Raw genomic sequence first — 15,609 nt, forward strand, 5'->3', positions numbered from 1 at the left:
TTAAGAAGATTGAAGGAAGATTATCAGCGGGAGTGACCTAAATTGGCTTACCTGTGGATGTACCTCTTGGTATAAATACCACCTTTTCTGTAACTTTTTTCATTCATCTACCTGAAGAGGGAGACAGCAGTCTCTGAAATATAGTATTTCTCTCTCTATATTTTGGTGTTTTTATGGGCTCCTTTTATTAGATGTATATGAAAGTTCCATTATTTATAAATGACAATGCCAGTCATAGATATAGAGAGAATCCCCTCTATATCTATGATGCCATTACTGCAGTCCTTATTGTAAAAGCACGTAATTTTATTATTGCAATTTTATCGCAAAAAGAGACAGCCTTTGAAAGAAAAATCATTTATATCCTTCTAAACTTATAACAAAGAAAAAAAAGCGAATGAGAATAAATGAATAAGAGATGCTACGCGAAATCTTTAGTTGTTGTTTGAGAGTAATGTGTCATTTTCGTTGTAAACAAACTTAACTACAAAATGCATTTTCACGCGCGTGCAACTATTAGATGTTTAAATTCGCATACACATTCGAGTCGATTTGGAAATGTCTTATATTTCAATAACCTTTTATAGTTCATACATCAAATGTTTTTTTCTTTTACAAAAGCATTGAGCACGTTACTTGAAATTGCGCGCACGATAGATATTTTGATTACTAACTTCACATTCTATTAATAGCAGCTGAAGACTTTAGGAGTATCTTCGGGTTCTTTCTAGAAATGCTAGATATTTCTCTTCTGTCGCTTAAAATTATGCGTACGTAAGATATTTATATAAATAACTTCACATTCTATTAATAACTGAAGGTTATATGAGTATCTTCGGATTCGTACTGGAAACTCTGGAAAATCCTGGAATTTTCTCTTCTCTTCTGTATGGAGAAATTTTACAACCACGACGTTACTTGCTTACTTGCTCCCTATAAAGGGGTATAGTTAGCATTTCTATTCATGACTTCACAATCTATTAATAACACTTAAACATTTAAAAAAAATAAAAAGTTTCTTATTCTATCAATAGAAACTCAAGATGATGGCAGTGTCTTCAGATTCTTTCTGGAAATTTCTTTCTCCTTCTAGAGGATTGAGAAAGATTTGACAACCACGACGATGTTTGCTTACTTGTGCCCTATAAAGAGGCTAGTGACCGAGCCTAACCGGCCTCGTGCTCTAGAATTTTCGTCTCGGTCTCAGTGTGTCAGTGGCAGCGGTGCGCTCCAAATGTCCATTTTGTCAGTCTGAACCGATCGGGATTGTTGTTGGCACATTCGGTTCCCTTCCTGTTTTATTTTCCGACCGAGTTCTCGTTTTAGTACGTTCGTTGCATACTGTAGTGACATCCAGTGATTCAAGATGTCTGTTATCGGGATTGACTTCGGTAATGATTGTTGCTATATCGCCGTTGCGAGACAAGGTGGCATTGAAACCATTGCAAACGACTACTCTCTGCGGCAGACTCCGTAAGTGTTTTCTTTTTAATGTGAAATGTTTAGTTAATACAGGTACTTTGGGACTATCGGAGGATGGTCTGCAATTCGATGGAATTAGACAGGTGTGAAATGAATCTCAACGAATGTCGGGAGGCTCCACGTTTTGGCTATATTGCGTAATATGGGCGGTGGGGAAAGGTGGATGCTTTTGTATTTTAGGCCAGCTTAACCTAAGCATGGTTAGACTGACGGGTGCTATTTTGTTCCTTTGCTAGTCGAGTAACCCTCGGTTAATTTCGATTTGTACTGTCAATATACATCTTTTTCTAGTACATATAAATCCCACTACCCAGAGTACGCTACCAAAATGTGTACGCTAGTGCCAACCTCCCCTCCCAAATCCTATCTTCCTTTTAGCTAGCTTACCCAAACTTAACGTTTGGGTGATCTATCGGATATGGGTTGCCTCATTTATTTTACCTTATAATAGACAGGTCTACTTTTGTTTACTTGCAATGTTGCAATTTATATGGTTTCGTTAACTCCCAAATCGGCCTCGGTTAGACCCGGCGATGATGATTTTAGAATCTGATAGGCCTAGGCCGATTTATCCGGGGAGGGCTTAGGCGTTTTAATATTTTTAACTACTACGTAGGAACTAAGGCCAATGGTTTAGAAACTTGTGCTCAGTCAGCCAGTTTACTCCCAGTAGATTATCCATTTTCAAACTATTTGAATTGCTCTACCAGTTAGCTTAACTACAGTGTTTTTAAGAAATAGGCCTACGATATTATAAATCCTTATACAGCGTCTGCAAAAGTTGTTGCTTTAGGTTATCCATAATATCATTAGGGAAGTCAAACATTTATAGCAGTGCATTATATAGATTTTTAATAGTGCAGCTTATGTACTCTTAATTGTTTTCGGAACTACCTAGGTAGTACCTGCTACCTAAGGTCTAAACTAAGGCTATTTCATACCATCATGTTATATACGTAGGCGTAGCCCTGCTTGCTAAGATGTGGTGGCTCAGCTTCTCAGGGTTTAGGTGTTTTTTTTTTGTGCAGGTTCTTTTTGAAATAAATGATAAATTCAAAGCTTTTCATTAGTAGTTAGTTAGGCCAATCCTATTTGATTATTTGAGGGATGGGTAACTGGGAACAATCTTATTTTTTATTTTTTTTTTTTTTAGTACGACAAAGCATTAGTTTATAACCTTATTGAGCCCTACCTAATCATTGTCATTTGATTTGTTATTATTAGAGTAAATAATAATATAGACCAATGGGTGTATGCTGAGCCAAAGTTTTCCTGTATACATTCATTATAAACATATGGATTTGTTCTAGATTTTATTTAATATAAATCTTATGGATAAGATAGTTTTTTCTATACAAAATTAAAGGAATAAAATAGTCCTGCAATGTGCCATACAGTGGTTTCTACAATCAATTATATTTTGTGTTACAGTAGTTCATAATCAATAAAATGTTATAAGGATCACTTGATTATCTGAATTATGTGGATTGCCCAAAATGCTTGATTAAATAATTCTGAAATTATTTACCTTGAAGATTTATCAGATACTTAGTCAGGTTACAGATATTGTATTCTACTAGGACTACTGTATGCACAGTTGGAAATGACAATGACAGATGAAGGCCTGAGTGGTATTCTGTTCTCACTTGATCAAAGTGAATCCTTTGATATTTTTGGAATTGTTGAGAAAGCCTCGAGTATTTTACAAACTACTTGTCTGACAGGAAAATACTATGTACAGATTGTCAATTGTACTATAGAGACCTGGGTAAAAGTTCATTTCTCTAGAAGGAGCTGAAGACAAATGAAAATAAAACCATCTATGTTGGAGGAACAATAACACTGCATGATATTTGGATGAATTGATATAGTAAACCTGTTCTGGTAGCTGAATGCTTGTCTCTCAAGTGAGCTGCTATATTGTAATTTTCTTTGTACTCAGATTAGTGATGTTATAAGAATTACTGGCCATCATGATGTGTTGTGTATATTGTGACATATTGTCCTTCCTCCCCAGAAATATGAATTAGTAAAATATTGCAGCTGTATTATTAAAAACAAGCTGCAACTTCAGAAACTGAAATAAGTAGTGCAGCAAGATTAATATTTGTTGCACTTGAGGATCATCCACAGTTGACACTTGTTTGTCTTCCCCTGGCAGAACATTGTAATTGGCAGTTGTTGCCTTTGCCATTTGAGTTTGTGTACCTTCAGTAGCAGTAATATTGCCTCAGATCACCTATGCATGTCACTTTGAAGCTCCATTCCAAGGAAGGATTGTGATCATTGATTTCTTTGGCCAGTGCCTATCTTGGAGGTTGAACTTCCCTTTCTTATTTGTATTCATCATCTGATGTAGATGACTAGATCTTCAGCGTCTTGTTTGTCAGCTTGACATCCCCTTCAAGATGCTCAATGACATAATCAATCGTGTCCCTTATTCCATCGCCACCAAGTTATCTAGACAAATGGGTGATCCCCTGCACCCTGTTGTTGATAGCACAGGATAGAAGGAGATCAGTGTTATTTTAGAGTTTTCATGGGAGAATATACTACTTGTCTCCATCCCAGGACATGTATGTGTATTTGCTCAATTGTACTCAGGGATTGCTGTTGGTTTTAGTTTGTATCTTATGATGCTATGAAAGCTGTTATTGTATATTTGTAAACTAAAGGACAGGGAGATGGTAGAAAAAAAAAAAAAAACAGTATAACTCATTAAAAGGTTTTGCATCTCCCCCATCTTGGTGCATCTCATATTTTGTCATAAATGTACTCTGAATTTGTTATATACTGATTTTAGTTCTTGTCTGCAATGATATCATGTGAGTTGTAATTGCAATTTTACAAAATAGAATACAAAAAAATTAGGAAACTTCTATAATTAGCATATTTTTACCTAACTTGGAAAGGAGGCCCCTTACATGGTTGGAAGTATTCACTGTGTTATCTTTGGAAGGTACGTACAGAGAACTTTAAAGAATTTTTTTCTTATACCATGTGCATTTGCATATCTTCTATCCTCTCATGTGCTTTTATTTTAACCCTGAGGAACCAGTATCGAAAGTTAATATGCTGCACCCCAGACCAGGTAAACTTTAGAGTCAGCCAATTTAAGAAAAATCATTTCGATGGAAAGAGGAGGGAAAGTATGTAAAAGCACATGCTGTAAAAAAATAAAAGATTAAGAAATTTCTTTACCTTCCATGAGAAGTTAAATATGACTATCTACAACCCCTTGTGGGGCCTCTTAAAAAGCAGTTGTAAATTTTACCAAGTTATACATGTTTTTTTCTAATAAATAAATTTATTTTAACTTGTAAAATTATAATTACAGCTCTTACAATATCAAATCCGATAAGAAATAAATTTAGTAACAAATCCTGCACATATTTTGTAGCAAGATATTTTCGTAAATATACTGAGAACGAAGGTGCGGTAACAGTTTGGAATTTAAGATTTTTTTATCCAATATTTATTTGCGCTTTTCTTTATAAATTACATCTGCCATACTATCATGAAAGATAAGGACTAGAACCAACAGCAAACCCTTGGTATATTTATGAGCAAATATTATATAAAGAAGTCATGTGAGAGAGAGAAACTACATCCTCCCTTGAAGTCGAGACCACAGCTAAGCTCCTTAGCCGCCCAGTCTCTCATCTAACCAGTCTAAAAGTTGCCATTAGTGAATTTATGGGCAATAAGTAATGGTATCTTTTTCTGCTCCATTCCCCCAAATTGATGGCGCGTAATATTGTTACTCACCATGAATCACTCAGTCATCCACCTAAAACCTGTCAGTATTGCTACTCACGTTAGCATGCCTGTCCACTAGGGTTAATTGGCCAACCTAACAGTTTGCCCAGTCTAGGGGTGTTCCTAATGTATATTTGAGCCTAGCCTGTAAGGGTTAAAGCTATTCACAGCCTCATGGCACAGAGTTTTCTACCAAGCATTCACTTTCTGGTTTCAATGCATACGATGGTAAATGCTTTCCAATTCTGAGGTTCCCGATAGGGTGAGCATCAATAGCTGAGCAGATCATGTCAAAGATCTGCTTAGTGTAGGCAGCCTTGACACAGTGAATGATGCCAGGGTGGAGAGAGGCTGGAGAACACTCAGTTGAGGATGTTCAGACATGATAAAAAAGAACTTTAGAGTAATTTGCCGAGTAGGCATTTGGCCCATTTTCGCAATTAATTTCTCACACCTACCCGTCTCCCTAGTCTGCATTCGCTTCTAACTTGAGAAGGCCTGCCATCCTTCTCAAGCTAGCTCTTTTAATTTGGGGATGAAACATTAATGGAACCGTTACATAAAAAGTATTGCAGTGATTCATGCATAGTATAGTATTGTGTTGCAACTGTACAGTGTATGTGCATTGACAGGGACCCCTCTTCTTTGTAGTGCCTTCTGCGCACATATACCTAACACCTTGACAGTTTTTAACTTAAACATCCCATATTGTAGAGGTTACTTATGTAATAGCAAACTACATGAATGTTTTTGTTCTAGAAATTGCATGAATTGATTATAGTATGCTCTTTGATCTCATACCAATCTCGGCAAAACATAGTATTTTCCATTTCAATCATATCAAGCACTAATCTTCTCGGACACTTGGGCTTGCTCTCACTACCGCCAACTCATCTAGTATGCTTTGAAGCCATTGCTCTTGTTTAAGGGATCTTCTGAACAAAGAAAAGTGCACAAACAACATAGCAGATATACACTTCTGACAAGTTTTTGGTTGTTGAAATGGCATTCGTGATTTGAGTTTAGTTTACAATGTTTCCCTGTTACAAATTTTTTTTCTTTTTTTGCTTATCCCACGACCATGCAAGAGTGAAACCATGTAAAGTGAACCATTGTATACTGGGGACAAACTAGTACTTATGCTATCTCTCTCTCTCTCTCTCTCTCTCTCTCTCTCTCTCTCTCTCTCTCTCTCTCTCTCTCTCTCTCTCTCTCTCTCTCTCTCTCTCTACAAACCTTAATGTGCAATGCCTCCAGTCTTTTTTTTTTTTTATACTATTGTTACAACCTTCTGCTCATTTTTATTGTCACCCTAACATTTTACTTGCAGTCATGTCTTTCATAATGACTGCTGATGGACTGTACATTTATTGGTGTATATAAGGATTTAGTTCAGGGTTGTGTTATAGTTTAATATGACTTAATTGTTCAAGAAAAAAAAGGTATGGAAACAGAGTATGTATGTCTGTTATACATACTCTTATGTTTTGATTCCTTGAATCACCAGTGTCTTTATAATTTATATCTGGAATGTTAGATGTTACAGTTGCTCCTAATTTGAAAAGGCCTGCCATTCTTCAAATATTTCTTTTAGTTTTGGGGATGAAGCATTCGTGGAATCACCTGTAGTTATCTCTGTAATAGCCTTTACCATCTATAATATTAGATGTCTTAACTACCTGGGCCATGCTCTTTGTCATCAATAATATTTTATCTATATTGTACACTCATCCACCTTGTACTTGAGAAGGGTAGTCCCTTTGTTACCAGTCTGTATCAGTTTTTGTACTGAGTTGGTGACATATTTTGCCTCTGTTCAGAAAAGTTTGATGTGATTTTGATTGATTCATAACTTTGATTTTCTTGGTTAGTTATTTTACTGCTAACTAACTAGTTCCTCAACTTTTTTATCCATATTTTCAACTTCCAGATATCTTGTAGTCATACTGGAAGGGTGGGTGTATCCTCATATTGATACTTTACCAGACTTAAACAGTCATCCTTTAGTTCTTTTGCATGCAAGACAAAAGAAATTATTGAAATATTTGGCTTTGTTTATCAGTATTGCATATTTGCATGTTGATCAGAATGCATATGTCACCTAAGGTCATAGGAATACTTAGCATTTATTTTGTGATCATTTATCTTTGCTTAGGCAGATTGATTAGCACGTAACTGCTTTTGTTACACTTTGTGTTTTAGGTTAACTTCGGTTTTTAACAGAGTTCCCAGTCTAACATTATAAGATCTGCACTTATTTCCCCTTAGTTCGTTAGCGCTCAGTGTCCGAATGCTTCAACATTTCTACTACTTTGAATACCTCTCCCCTTTCCACACACATCATGGCGTATTTAATACCTGTGAAAATAATGACGTTAAATGACTGGCCAAATGATCTTCAGGATAACCTCCGGTACTCCAAAGATTATTGTTAATATTAAATTTGTAAAGTTTTTCTAACCAAGGTTCTTTTGACAATAACATTATAAACTTGATTTTTTTTCTTTCATAAGATTAGCAATGCTCCATAACCCTTGACAGTATATTTAAAGCACCTCCCCTTTAGGCCATTCATTCCAAACACTTTTTATTATTGGTTGTGTTATAGTATCAGGACTATTAGTGAGTTATTATTATTTGTTTATTTAAGTTTTGTAAGTGATGATGGCCATTGTGTGCTTTTCAGAAAAGGTGATTGCTTGGAATATTCTCGACCCAACAGAAAAATACTTGAAGTTGAAGTTACTGTTTTGGTTGAAGAGATTTTTATCTTTTAGCTGTGTGGATTGTCTTGGCAGGTCTCAGATCATTCCAGGTTCTACTAAAGCACTTGAAGGACATATTGAACAAATTACTATTGCTATTGTCTGTTATATGTGTGTGCGTACCTGTACAAATTGGTCGAGTACGTTGTTATCATTACGTTGCTGAGTGTTGACTCTAGATGTGAGTCATTTACGCAAACTTAACACTTAAATACACTTGACCAAGACAGCGATATCTCTAGACCATTACGAAAAATTCTCAATTTCTTTCAGTTCTGCCTGTTTTAGGTGAAGTTTATAGTAGTTTCGTTATCCAGTTCATTGAATGTGGTGGGGGTTTGTCTCCGATCTCATTAGTAATGGCAGGTATCCTTGTGGTGTGATGTTTGATGGTAGGAGTAGACATGCTTACTCGAAATTTATACATTTCAGAAAAGTATGCATATATACTACTGTAAATTATCAAATAACTTCATAAGTTCAAGTGCACGTGTACTCTACTGTCGTGTCCATTGCCGCCCATTAATAAACCCAATCGACCTGCCGCTTCCATTCTTATCAAGTCAGTACGCTTGCGCGTAATGCGTAGTTTACCCGAATAAGCAGATTCACCCGAGTTGAAATTTCCCTCCAATTCAGACGTCTTGATCATTGCTCCACATATCCAACTCCATCTGAGACTTGTTCGCACTGTACTGTTAGCCTTTTACACATTTGCACTGAGAATGGTGTGGTTGAGGGCGTAGTGCAGATGATCGACGAGTTGTTTTATTTCCTACTGCCGATTGCGATTTTAAGCCTTCGTGAGCTTTCGTGAGTTAACATGAATTGAGAGCAATGTGTTCCTGTCCGTAGCAATATTGGTCGGTGACATGAAACGGCCCACTCCCACCAAAGTTGATGTTATCGTTTTTTATGACACATGTTCCCTATGGGCTAGAAATCGCGTTACTGCACCTGTTCATCCAACCTTTTCAGTGCAAGCGCTGGGATATACGCGATGTTCTTTTTCGACACATGTAAATAAATACTGAACCTTTTTTTTCTGAATAGCTGCTGTTCCAAAATTAGGAGCTTTCCCAATTATCACTAAATATTTCTATAATTAGGTTCTGTGGGTATTGTTTTTACTTTTAATAGCACATGCAAAGCTAGCTCATAGTTTTATTTTTACTCTCAGATGATTATTTTTCTGTGCTTTTAGGCCGTATTGAATAAAATTTTATTCCCCAAAAATAGGGTACAACTTTATCTTGTTTTTGGCACGCTTCTTGTCACAAAATGTTGAAGCATTGGCGAGAGATGCCTGCGTATTGAAGACCACTGTCAAATTTTATGATTCTTTTGTCAAGTTTCAGGCTAATGAAGTCTCTACGGTGTGTCGTTGGTCGGTTGGGGTAGGGAGCCCAGGGGTTGTAGGTAAGCAGTAAGGCCAGAAGTTGCTTTGGCTATTTGTAGGATTTGTCACTGTTGTGAGATGTTATGATTGGTCTCCAAATCGCGTTGTGGAATTGTCGTGATGGCTTCGTGAACAGTTATGTTTTAAAAGTAAGTGATGATGGTTACGTATAGTATATACGGTTTTAATGAGACCTAATTTTATTTCCTGCTAAATACATATGGCCTGGGGAATATCGATACGCAGGGCGTCAAATCAAATTAAGTTTATTATTTAAAATAATCTTGTCAAGTGTTTACATTTTTACCCTTGCAGTTTTTTAGGCAGCGTTATTCCGTAGGGTTTAGTGCCATCAGTAACCTCATGCAGTGCACTGTAGGCATTACTTAGGGTTTTTTGAAGCGTCTCTTCGGCCCCTGGCTGCAACTCCTATATTCCTTTTACTGTACCTTCATTCATATGGTCTTTCTTCCATCTTGCTATCCACCCTCTCCTAACGATTGTTTCACAGTGCAACTTTTGAGGTTTTCCTCCTATTGCACCTTTCAAACCCTTTTACTTTCAATTTCCCTTTCAGCGCTAAATGACCTCGTAAATCCCAGCGCTTGGCCATTGACCTAAATTCTATATTCCATTCCTACAGGCAGCGTTGTTAGCAGTTCATATCTCGGCCTATGTATGCTTATCTCCGCGTTGTCAACAGAGGGGAGGAGACGGAGATATAGTAAGACTGTATGTAGTCTTATCTCAGCCCCCTTTCCTCTCCTCACTCAGTACTGTTCAGCTAATTGACATTTAAAGCATTTTCCTCTATTCCAGTGTGGTTACTTAAGTACCCAGGCCAGTGTGACGAATCTTCAAGTTTTCATGGCTAATCGTAGCTCTCATTCGTTACGACATTTATACATCTTTTTACTCTCTTGGCAGACCTTGGAGTATTGTAATTGCTTGATGAATCATATAACTATCGTGGCATGTTACACAAGAATCAAAGTTCAGGTGTTAGTATTGTTTCTGAGTCTAGCGCAACGTGCTGCGACTTTTGTTTCTGGTACATTACCGTGAACGTGCACTCAGACTTGTAAGGTGAAACGGTTGCCAAAGTGATAATTTTAAAACTGAATTGTAAGAGAGTGACATTTGGATTCCAGTGTAACTTTTCTAATCATCGTGAAATATTACCCCAGAATTGCACAGGATTTCTTGCGCTGTTTATTAATCTTGGATCGGGTAGGAGTCAACTGTACTTACTGCGACAATCCCCACCGTTTATGGAGATGTAGTGGACGAGGGGAATGTTGAGAAACTGTTTTGTCAAGTGTGACTGATCTGCAGTATTTAGGTCATATTTTCAACAGCAGGCTTGTAAGGGAAAGCTCCTTTGAGTTTTGTAAAGAGAGAGAGAAAAAAATAGTGTAATATACCAGTTGTCAACTTATATGTTAAGAACGACTGTTTTTACCTCTCTCTCTCTCTCTCTCTCTCTCTCTCTCTCTCTCTCTCTCTCTCTCTCTCTCTCTCTCTCAACTCGAGACCAGTTGTTGTCATCTGGCTAGAATAAATTACGGCGTTGTTACCTACGATTACAGAAAGTTCCAGCAATGGTAGTGTTTGCGTAACGCTTAAAATTATTGTGGTTTTGTAGTGATTCAATGTATGAAGCTGCAACCCCTCATACGGAATAATATTTCATGTAGGCCTTTCTGTTTGTATGGAAGCAATTTTTTTTTTTTACTGTACTTTCACATTGTTTGGTTTTATGTACAACCATCCGTCCCCCTAGCCCGGCTCTTGTATGGTTGGAAAATAAGTTGCTTAAATTTTATAATTATCTTAAGTGTTTTTTTCGTCAGTATTGTAGACGTTTTGTCAATGCAAACTAGTGAAAAAGGAAGTGAAATGTTTGTTAAAAGCATAAATCTGAATACCAGCTGCATGTGGAGAGTAGCAGGCATGTTGGAATTTATACCACCACAATTTTTATTTTTTTTATTTTTAAAGATTCCCCAATGTCTCCCTCGTCTCAACAGCCGCCCTTTAGGAATACTTAAAGCTTACAAATTGACTCGTGGATGCCGAACGCGTTGCGAATGAATAGCATATGTAAAAGTTAAGTATATCTTAGTTTTACCAGACCATTGAGCTGATTAACAGCTCTCCTAGGGCTGGTCCGAAGGATTTGGTATTTTTTTACGTAGCTAGCAACCAATTGGTTACCTAGCAACGGAATCTACAGCATATTGTGGGATCCGAAACACATTATATCGAGAAATGAATTTCTATCACCAGACTGGTGGCCAAGAGCGAAATCCATTCGTCCAACGAGGAACTAATAGCAGGTGTAAGGAGTGCAATATTACTATAAAATAATTTTGGTGGTTACTTTTGCGAGTCCTACCATTGCTTTCATGGAAAATATCTCTAGGCTGTGAAGTCCGAGAGATGGCCACTGTGATACCGACTTTTTAATGCGCCTCTGTAGGTTTATGAAGTAGGTTGCTGCAGATAGGTTTTTCCTGTACCAGTTCCGCCCCTCTTCACTGAGCAATTACAGGGTGAATTCGGCAGGGACTGTTGTCCTGGGTTCGATGTAAAGCAGTTCCTCCCTTTAGATTTTTTTTCCCTGAGGCAGTTTCCTGCATACATAGTGGGTGTGGTAGAAGTTTTAGTTGGTGACATGTCTACTTAAAACATGACATTGAGGAGGTCGTTGAGCAGAACTAATAACGGCAATGCTTATATGGTTTCTACTTTCAGGTTACTTTCCTTTTTTTCTAGGCAGAGTACATACTACGGTTTTGGTAATGGACGAACTTAAGTCTCTCTCTCTCTCTCTCTCTCTCTCTCTCTCTCTCTCTCTCTCTCTCTCTCTCTCTCTCTCTCTCTCTCTCATCCTAGTGTTTATGTAACATGTCATGCGCTTTTTGTCCCATTTTAACATTTTTAAATTTTGTCTACCGATATTTCTTTAAGGGGTTCGCCGAGAGAGAGAGAGAGAGAGAGAGAGAGAGAGAGAGAGAGAGAGAGAGAGAGAGAGAGAGAGAGAGAGAGAGCATGCTTATTAATGCATAACGTATCCTGCACAGTTGTTTAAATCCCGGCTATGTAGAACGGCTCGATTATATGCAGACTTTTTGCTAATTGACGCTATAATGTATATATGTTGTGATACAAACGTGCGCACGTCGAGACAAGAGACAGAGAGTTGAAAGTACTGGGAAGATTTGTCAAGGCAACTGGTCTTGGAATCATATATGAAACTTGCAGCATGTTTCGTCATTTGGCTGTCATGTGTAAATAGCGAGGGCTCTCAGCCTCGTCACCCGATGTTTTCACATTCCTCAATGTTAAAGTGGTTGTATTAATTGATTGCAGATTATGAGGTGTTACCGTCTTTGCCAAATACGGCCAGTTGCTCTTGCTCGCAAATATCCATGACTCATGTCTCTCTCTCTCTCTCTCTCGGCCCTCTTCTCCATTCTCCTCTCTCTCTCTCTCTTCTCACCTCTCCTCTCTCTCGTCTCTCTCTCACAGCCGCCGCCGCCGCCTTTAACGAGATACCTACTACCTCCTTTTATCTTTTGCACCAAGAGTTCATTCAACTTGTGTATTAGCGTAGGCTTGGTATTTCCTGATACATGCATCGGTATTTTATTGAATGTATATGTCAGTAATTATTTAAAATTAACTCGGACACACACCTGCGAGTGTTTGGTGATTCAAAAGCTTTTCATCTCCGAAAACAAATGAGAGCAAAGTGGGTGATCTATAATTGATTTCGACGAAAGAAAAAGTGGAGGGCGATGCGATGTCTGCCTCGCCATTTGGAAGGTTCCTTATATAGGGGTTGAGGTAGATGACCACTGCCAAATTTTACTCCCCCTGAATGCTGTCGCTCGTGGGAGTTGAGTCAACGGATTGATAGCGAGTTTCTTTCTAACTGATGCCTGTGTTATTAGTTGAGAAAAGGTTAGGTTGAAATAATACAAGGTTATCTGTAATTTTGTTTTAGCGTGGAGTATATCGGTATGCCAAATTAATAAAATAACTTGTTAATCAGATTTGGCAACAAAATAATGGTATTCAGAACTCCACCTGGATAATGTATTGTTGTTTGGGAGGATTGTTTTACGTAGCTGCCGAGTTATGCTGGTTTTTGTATCTAATGAAAGAAACGATGTGTATTTTTTGAGGTTAGCAAATAACTTTCTGTATCCCGAGGGTGTATATGAATTGTATAATGGTATGTAGTTTGTCAAGATATCGAGCAGATTATTTCATTATTTCAAACTTCAGCCAAACATTCGATTGAAATAGCCACTCTATGAACTAAAAATATAAACAAATAAACTAGAATTGTAATAGATCACAGCATCACTTGGAGTTGAAAGGCCAAAAAGGAATTGTGTCAAATGAGGTCAGATAAATAAAAAATGTTAGATTTTGTAATATGGGAAATAGACAGGAGATACTGGCATGCATAATTCACTATGTGAAAGAGCCATGACACATTGGCGTGCACAGTTCACTCCAAGGCTCATGTGCAAAGTGAGGTAAACGTCAAGGTTATATTTATAGATCAATAAAAAAAAGGTATTTTTACCCTTTCCACAATTTTTTAATTATGTGTGATGAACACTTTTGTATACATCCAGAATTCACTTAAAAGTAGAGTTGGTAATGTCAGGATATAACTTAGACAACAAAGGTTAAAAGGGGATTTACCTTTTCCCAGAATTTTTAAATTTTGTATGATAGATACTGTACTTCATATTTGTAAGCACAATAAACAAATAAAAAGTCTGTGTACAAAGGTTGTGGTCAAAGTCATGGTTGGAGACCAGAGGTTAAAAATTACCATGCACTAAAATAGTTCTATAGTTTAAGGCAAAGGTTAAATTCCTTACAGACCTTGAACTCTGAGTTTGACCTTGACATTTACCGCACTTTGCACACCAATTTTGTTAGAATTAATAGAATGTTATGTATGCAGTTAAGAAGTGTAGTTCACACATTTCAAGAGTTGCAAATAAGCTAATTACTTAATTAATATACATCCATATATCAAGGGTAACTGAAATAGGTACTTCGACCATTAGGGCAAAGGTTATAATTTTTCAATGTAACGTTTGTCATAATATTTGAATTATTTGAGATACATTTCATGTGTGTCGATGCATAATTGAATAAAAAGCTTTTTTGCAAAGGGAGGGAAAGGCAATGGTCCTAACTTTTGAACTGTGCAAAGTGCTCTTCTTATTTGAGTACATACTCACTAAGGAAGATGAAATGCAACGTGAATAAAGGTGAAGGGCTACAAGGAATTTAAACTTTCCCATTACTGCTTGAAATGGGAGAGATAACTTTATTTTAGCCCGCAATAATTTACTAATTAATAAAGTTCATGTGCAGAAAGATAAATACTTTACTATCAGGTTTTGAAAAGGAATTTAACCTTTATTTCAACCTGAAGGAAAGAAGTCATGGAAAGGAGTTTTATAAATGTATGTACATTTAACATTTATTTCAACCTGAAGGAAAGAAGTCATGGAAAGGAGTTTAAATGTATGTACATTCAACATTTATTTCAACCTGGAGTAGTCACAGAAAGGAGTATATAGCATGTATGTACAGAGTTGTGGGCAAAGATCAGTGTTGAATAGTGCAAGCGTTGGCTGATGTTTGCTGGTGATACGTAAAGTATTGAAAGGGGTTAGTGAAGACAAAGTGCAAAGGATAGTGGAAAAGGTTGACAAGAACTTGAAGAGGAGGTTATGATGGTTCATAAAAATCAGGGTGATAGAACAGTGAATGTATGGATATATGGCGAGAGAATGGAAGCCATAGATTCATGTAAGGACATCATTTAGGATTAAAAATGTTGGATGATATTAAGAGTGAGGTAGGAGTTGAAGTTGACGAGTAAGCGAAGCCAAGAAAAAGTATTTAGAAGAATTGGGATGGCAACTAGGCATAGTTATAGAAGCCAAGGTTTTCATGTTCAAAAGTTTTGGGAGGAAGGAAGAGGAGACCTAGACAGGGATAGACTGAAAGCATCACATGCGAAAACCAACCCTGTGTGAATTGTTTTACTAACTTTTGACAGGATTTCACCATCATCTTGTGGGCCTGACTCAACATCTTCCTAGAGTCAATAGCATACTTCTTAACCTTGTCCCTAGTAGCCATGTTGTCCTGTAGGGT

General features: G+C 37.2%; 1 protein-coding gene across 2 annotated transcripts in view; it reads left to right on the plus strand.

Moving 5' to 3' along the window:
- The first annotated feature begins 1,193 nt into the window (after window positions 1-1,193).
- The window catches only part of LOC135221023 (heat shock 70 kDa protein 4-like), a 37,268-nt gene continuing 22,852 nt past the window's right edge, over window positions 1,194-15,609 (plus strand). For both annotated transcript variants that reach the window (XM_064258744.1, XM_064258745.1), the window contains exon 1: window positions 1,194-1,473. In XM_064258744.1, the coding sequence (XP_064114814.1) occupies window positions 1,367-1,473 (107 nt within the window). In that variant the 5' untranslated portion in view covers window positions 1,194-1,366. The remainder of the gene's footprint in view (window positions 1,474-15,609) is intronic.

The sequence above is a fragment of the Macrobrachium nipponense genome, chromosome 2, assembly GCF_015104395.2.
Source record: "Macrobrachium nipponense isolate FS-2020 chromosome 2, ASM1510439v2, whole genome shotgun sequence".
Taxonomy (NCBI): domain Eukaryota; kingdom Metazoa; phylum Arthropoda; class Malacostraca; order Decapoda; family Palaemonidae; genus Macrobrachium; species Macrobrachium nipponense.